This window comes from Marmota marmota, unplaced genomic scaffold (assembly GCF_001458135.2).
Source record: "Marmota marmota marmota unplaced genomic scaffold, marMar, whole genome shotgun sequence".
Lineage (NCBI taxonomy): Eukaryota > Metazoa > Chordata > Mammalia > Rodentia > Sciuridae > Marmota > Marmota marmota.
Window position 1 is genome coordinate 47,458,275 of NW_026000026.1, and position 7,069 is coordinate 47,465,343.

Below are 7,069 nucleotides of genomic sequence, written 5' to 3' on the forward strand. Positions count from 1 at the left end.
TTATTCATATTACTTCATTTGGACCCCAAAATTGTCCTGGTCCAGCAGACTCTCCACATCATATTATTAAGAGCTGAAGAATTTAAGAAAAAGAAAAAGAGAGTAGAGTCACAACCATGAAGACCATTAAAGGAAACAGGTTGACAAATATTTATTGTCTACTGAAGATTACTGTTGGTTTCTGGACCATCGAATACAGTGACTACAGATGTGTGCTCCAGGGCATTCAGATGTTGCTGCAGTTTTTGCCCAGAATTTTGTACGTTTCAGTCCAGGGTATAACAAACACTGAGAAGTAGCACTGGATTTTCTAAAACAAAAAAACAAAACCAGTACTTAATGAGATTAACATGCAAAGTGAAATTTACATGCAAGGGAGAAAGAAGGGGATATAAGATATAAGGACAGGGAAAACAACACCACCTTGTCGGGTCTCACGACTAAACACTCCAGGTCACTCCAGGTGAACTGGGCTGCATGAAATAATCACACAGAGACAAATACCTTTTTATTTGGGTCCTGGGATGGCTCCTCCGACCTTAGGGGTCCATGGAAAGAGAGAGAGGAGCACATGCTGAACCGTTTTATTGGGATGAAGCCATTCAAATGAGGCAAGGGGTAGGATTACAAGGGAACAAGTGAGTGTATCTCAACCCCTCTGGGTGCCGCCTACTCCTAGGGCCACTCCCAGGGCCACACCTTATTATCCGAAGAAGGAAAAAGCGTGAGTCAAGAGTCATGACACATTTGTTGATTGGGTTGTTTGTTCTCTTATTGTCTAATTTTTTGAGTTCTTTGCAACCCAATCAACAAATGGGCCAAGGACCTGAACAGACACTTCTCAGAGGAGGACATACAGTCAATCAACAAGTACATGAAAAAATGCTCACCATCTCTAGCAGTCAGAGAAATGCAAATCAAAACCACCCTAAGATACCATCTCACTCCAGTAAGATTGGCAGCCATTAGGAAGTCAAACAACAACAAGTGCTGGCGAGGATGTGGGGAAAAGGGTACACTTGTACATTGCTGGTGGGACTGCAGATTGGTGCAGCCAATTTGGAAAGCAGTATGGAGATTTCTTGGAAAGCTGGGAATGGAGCCACCATTTGACCCAGCTATTCCCCTTCTTGGTCTATTCCCTAAAGACCTAAAAAGAGCATGCTACAGGGACACTGCTACATCGATGTTCATAGCAGCACAATTCACAATAGCAAGACTGTGGAACCAACCTAGATGCCCTTCAATAGACGAATGGATAAAAAAAATGTGGCATTTATACACAATGGAGTATTACTCTGCATTAAAAAATGACAAAATCATAGAATTTACAGGGAAATGGATGGCATTAGAGCAGATTATGCTAAGTGAAGCTAGCCAATCCCTAAAAAACAAATGCCAAATGTCTTCTTTGATATAAGGAGAGTAACTAAGAACAGAGTAGGGACGAAGAGCAGGAGAAGAAGATTAACATTTAACAGGGATGAGAGGTGGGAGGGAAAGGGAGAGAGAAGGGAAATTGCATGGTAATGGAAGGAGACCCTCAGGGTTATACAGTGGAGGGGGTAGAGAGAGAGGAGGGGAGGGGAGGGGAGAGGTGGGGAGGGGGGATGGTGGAGGATGGGAAAGGCAGCGGAGCACAACAGACACTAGTATGGCAATATGTAAATCAATGGATGTGTAACTGATGTGATTCTGCAATCTGTGTATGGGGTGAAGGTGGGAGTTCATAACCCACTTGAATCAAAGTGTGGAATATGATATGTCAAGAAATTTGTAATGTTTTGAACAACCAACAATAAAAAATTAAAAAAAAAGAAAAAAAAAAAAGAGTCATGACACTACGGTGTCAGACTACAGTGATCTTTCAGATCCCCGTAGTGCATCAGGACTTAAAGGTGTGTGCATTTGGAGTGGCTTCCCACACTGCCTCTCTAATCCAGATCTGTTTTTATATTCTTGATTTTAGTCATTTGATAGTCATATTGCTGGAATCATTTCAGAAAACATCCATTTATGATCAGATTTGAAGAATAAAAATGAAGTGTTTGCCCAGCCATTGTTCACCATAGGAACCACTGATTGTTTTTCCTTTTCATTTTTACTTGTGGTTTTTACTCTATACCTTCTCTTACTTGGCCTCCATTGATTCCCTTTCTTCCTTTTCTTCTCTCTCCCTCCCTTCCTTCCAACCATTTATATCCTTCCATTCATCTACTCATCTGTTTATCCATTCATTCATACAAACACTCTTGCAATTCCATTTAATGGCCATTCATTTTCCTTCCTTCCATCTATGCATCTAACTTCCTTCCTTTCACCCAATCCATCCATCTTGGTTTCCTTAATTTGTCCATCCATCTATGCATATCATTATTTTCTCCTTGCTTTCTTTTTATCGTTTCCCAAGTTTCTCTTACTTTTTACTCCATTTTTATTCCATAATGAAAATCAATATTTTAAATATATTTTGCATATGATTGATTATTATATTTTGGGAGGTCTGATTCTGTTTTTCCTGCTTTTCACTTGGAAGCCTAGAATGTAAAGGGTGAGGCTTACTTTTACATTTTTCTTAAAATAGAACTCAGCATACTAACTCCACCAATTCAGTCTCTCTAGTAAGAAAGTTTAATTTTTAAAAATTTGACTTTACTGTTAGTTTAAATTATTCTTTACAGAAATTTTATGATCTTCCCCAGGGAAGAACCAAAGAAGACTTCCTTGCTAGATTTTGAAGAATTATACATGTAAAGCATGAGAAGGGAATCCAGGGATGGACACATTTCTGTGTTGAGAAACCTCAGACTATATAACTAGGGTGACCACATAATTTATGAATCAAGCAAGGCCATGATATAAGCAAAAGGATATGCTATTAAATGATTATATTAAAAAGTTGTCATAAGTCAGGACTCTTCTAGGCAAGGAGGGATATATAATTATCCTAGATTTAATTCTTTTGGATGAGTAAGAGATCTGGAAGACTTCTGAGACAACCTTCCAGGTCTTTCTGTACAGAGAACTGACCCTAACTCTGCACACAGTAGTGATGGTGTGGGCCAGTGTCTGCCCAGCCTCCTTCAGGTAAACAGTGCTAAGCAGGAATGAGTCATGCTGATGACTGAGCAGACTTTGGGGCAGGAGGCCACGCAGCATATCATACACACATGGGCTCATTCTCCCCAACCCAGCTCTGCCACTGGCCGAATTATTTTCAACTTGTTTTTTGGTCTTATGCTTTCCAAACACTGTTGGTTGAAAGGAAGAAGGACAGGAGCTCAGGAATTTCACATTCTTGGTGTGCTGATGTTTAGATATTCAGCAAGCGCTGGGTCCCTCTGGCTGCTAGAGTTTTACTAATAATTTGACTGTTTCCTGTCCCCCTGCAACTTAGTCATCTCTACGGCTCCTCTGGACCACTTCAGCCTCTTTATAATCCTTTCAGCAACCAAAGAGTGATACCTTGGTCATTCCCATCTTTGCTTTTTCTCTCTGAGAAAGAAGGTATTATTCATGCATTATTTTCAAGCGAGCTTGAATGAATTTTTTTATATATTTATTTTTTAGCTTTAGGTGGACACAATATCTTTATTTTTATGTGGTACTGAGGATCGAACCCAGTGCCTCACGCATGCCAGGCTAGCGCACTACTACTTGAGCCATATCCCCAGCCCCTCAAGCAAGCTTGAATGAATCCTAAATAGTTCTGCCCCAACCTCATCATACAGAAAAAAATAACCTACTGAAAATGAATTCTCTCTATGTGAATGTGTTTTACCAAGTACCTTGAAAAGTTTCCCATTTTGAATTTCACAGTTGCCCATCTTTGGCTTCAGGCAGACAGTTCTCTGCATCTCCACATGTGCAAGGATCTCCATATGGTCGGTTATCTGTGGGCATCAAGAGATAAGGAGATGCAGAACAACCTCTTCTCCCTTCTCTGCTGTTTCTGCGTGCAGACATTCATTTATACTTTGCCTGAGGGCAAAGACCCAGTCCTAGACTGATTGATGGTCTCTTCTTGTGTGATGCCTTGCCTCTTTTTGTCATTCAAAGAGAATACACCAGAAGCCACAAGAAACACTATGTTTCTTGCTTCATAAGCAAACTCCCCCATTGTATAATAGAAGTGATGCAAAGGGTTCAAGGCAGAAATCTGTAAAGTTTTTCTGGTAAAGGATAGATTGTAAACATTTTAGGCTTTGTGAACTATCTAGTCTCTGCTACAACTTGTCAGTTGTGCCATGGAAGCATTACCATAGCCATAGGTGGTATATATGTGTAGGTTTGGCTGGGCTTCAAAGCAATTCTATTTACAAATGCAGGCAGCAGGAGATTTGGCCCTTGGTGTATAAGTTGTTGACCATTGATTATTTTTTTTAGTATCTTTAAAGAACAACTTCATTCATTCTAGAGAATGTACATTTCTTTTAAAATGCCTGCTTCACGTGAATATACTGCATATACAACCAGAGATATGAAAAATTGTGTTCTATCTGTGTAATAAGAATTGTAATGCATTCTGCTGTTATTTATAAATAAAAAATAAAAAATTAAAAGATTAATGTGGATGAAGATTGAAACATTAGAATTATTCTGAAAGAACAAGCAATAATTGTTTTGCATTATCAAGTACCATCTATTGGCCCCACTTATACCTAAATTTGGAGAAGGATCTCAGTGAGAAATAAAAAATTATATTGAAAAAAAAATGCCTGCTTCATGTGGCACTAGATTTCACTGGAGTAGGACACACCCTGTAGTATCAGTGGGTCCCTGGAGATTGGGTGTGGTGAGGAGAGGATGGAAGCCACTCACTGACCTTCTTCTGGATCTTTAGGACTCGAAGGATCCTGAAGTTGTACATGTCATCACTTTGCTTGTTGTATTCATTGTTGATGTACTTTAATGTGTCTTCTACGAAGTTTTCCACTGCAGATGCTTCATGGATACTTATCAAGGATTTCTTTACTTGGTAGGTGAAGGCCACCAGGGACATTAGAATGGCTAGCAGGAGCTGCGGAGACTGCCAGAGTCTGGCCATCCTCCTTTAGCTAGATAGGAACAGGAAAAGCCCACTCCTATCCCTCCCAGGAGCCAGCTGTATCAGACTGGCAGCCCCATCTGCCCTGGCTGGATTTAAAAGCAACCCATAGTGAACACCCACACTTCACCTCTCCTCCTCCTTTCTCTTGCCTGCTCTGGGAAGAGTGCAATGATTGACAAGCTCACTCCACTTTCTGTCATTCTTTTCTTATAAGCTCTTGTTTTACACACACACACACACACACACACACACACATTCTCTTTTGCAGCTGCTTCCTCAGCAATACACACTCATCTGTGGACTTAGTACAATCTTAATGGAAGCCAGGCCAGGAGCCTCTGTCCCCTGAGCTCACTTGAGCATATTCTGTAGGAAGTCTGGGGTACAGGAAATTATGAAGACATGAGGCTATTGGATTCCAGGAAGCAAGTCAACACCAGGTGGGCCTGGGAAGTAGGAGTCCCTGAAGGTAAGGTCTGTACAGAAAGCATTCTCCAAAGAACAAAGGAATAGGTGACCAGACAGAAGAGTGTGAAGTCAGAAAGGCTTACCTGTGAGGCCAATGGCACCTGTCCCCAAATCCATGTTTCGGAGGCGGATGGGGTGAGAAAGAGACCAAGGGAGAGGTTCTATATTCTTGGGTGAGAGATGCAAAAAGCTTTCTAGCTGGAAACTGCTCTCAGCAAGATAAGACCACATGGGAACCCCAAGCTTGGTGTCCAAGTGGAGAAGGAAGAAGTCTTGTAGGAGAAGGCTGGCACTCATGTCACTGGCCCTCAGTGCAGGAGCCAGCTGGATGCACTGTTAGGTATTACTACTAAGAAAGCCTTTTGAGGTGTTATTTGGAAGGATATAATTCAATGATGTGTAGTGATGTTTCCTTCCTGTGTGTGGGAACCCAGGGGAGAATGTGGGTGAGTACAGGGAAGACCTACCTGGGAGGATAGGATGCCTGTTCCAAGTGTTGTTCTTAATGATCAGCTAGGTTTTCCCGTGGGTGGAAGGCCCCATGACAAGGAAAGAGCATCTCTCTCCTAACACCTCCCACCTAGCCTTCCTTGCAGACACATATAGTATTCATCCACTTATCCACATTGATGCTAACACAGACACATGCCTGTCCACAGGCATGCCACAGACAGGCACGTGTGTCTACACTCCTGTTCCACATACACACCTACACTCAAACCAACACACACATACAAGCGCATATCTACACTCATATTTGTGCACCTATACCCTTGCTCCACATACATATCTAAACTCACACTGACACACCCACACAGACATGCCCCATGTACACACCCACACTGACATACACAAGCATAAAAGATACACGGAGACACTCAACCACCTCAATCCCACTGTAATAGGTGAAAGGATCTTTGAATTAAAGACAAAGGAGAGATGGTATCTTAGAGTGGATTTAATTTGCATTTCTCTGACTGCTAGAGATGTTGAGCATTTTTTTCGTGTATTTGTTGATTGATTGTATATCCTCCTCTGAGAAGTGTCTGTTCAGGTCCTTGGCCCATTTGTTGATTTGGTTTTTTGTTTTCTTGTTGTTTAATTTTTTGAGTTCTTTGTATACTCTGGAGATTAGAGCTCTATCTGAAGTGTGAGGGGTAAAAATTTGTTCCCAGGATGTAGGCTCCCTATTTACCTCTCTTATTGTTTCTCTTGCTGAGAAAAAAGGAGATGGAGAAAGGGCTGAGGACAAGAAATACCCTTCCAGGGTACACCCTCAGTGATCTATTTCCTTCAATTATGCCACATGCCTACGGTTTCCTTCACCTCCCATTTAGCTCTCAATGGATTAATCCCCTGATGAGGTCAGAGCGCTCATGTTCCATTCAATTCCTGAAAGCCCTATCTCTGAACATTGCTGCTCTGGGGGATATTCCAGATCCAAACCATGATATCATCTGACCAAGAAATAAGTAAAAGGATAGTTGAGACAGAAGGATTCATTCTATGAAGAGCTGACTTGGTTGGGAAGAGTCACATTTTCCTTATTTG

The 7,069-nt window shown here is 41.4% G+C and overlaps 1 protein-coding gene across 1 annotated transcript; it reads right to left on the reverse strand.

The window, feature by feature from the left end:
* Window positions 1-226: 226 nt before the first annotated feature.
* On the reverse strand, window positions 227-6,567 carry Cst11 (cystatin 11). The gene is made up of 3 exons (XM_015477226.2): window positions 4,826-6,567; window positions 3,789-3,893; window positions 227-310 (listed from the first exon to the last, which is right to left on the reverse strand). Exons 1-3 carry the CDS (start codon window positions 5,045-5,047, stop codon window positions 227-229), a joined length of 411 nt encoding a protein of 136 aa, XP_015332712.1. The 5' UTR covers window positions 5,048-6,567.
* Between the last annotated feature and the right edge of the window lie 502 nt (window positions 6,568-7,069).

Coding starts and splice junctions, on each gene's coding strand:
- Cst11 (XM_015477226.2), bottom strand. CDS start 5,047: ATGGCCAGACTCTGGCAGTCTCCGCAGCTCCTGCTAGCCATTCTAATG. Junction 3,894..4,825: donor TCCTAAAGATCCAGAAGAAG/GTCAGTGAGTGG, acceptor TGATGCCCACAG/ATAACCGACCATATGGAGAT. Junction 311..3,788: donor AAAATGGGAAACTTTTCAAG/GTACTTGGTAAA, acceptor TTTTTGTTTTAG/AAAATCCAGTGCTACTTCTC.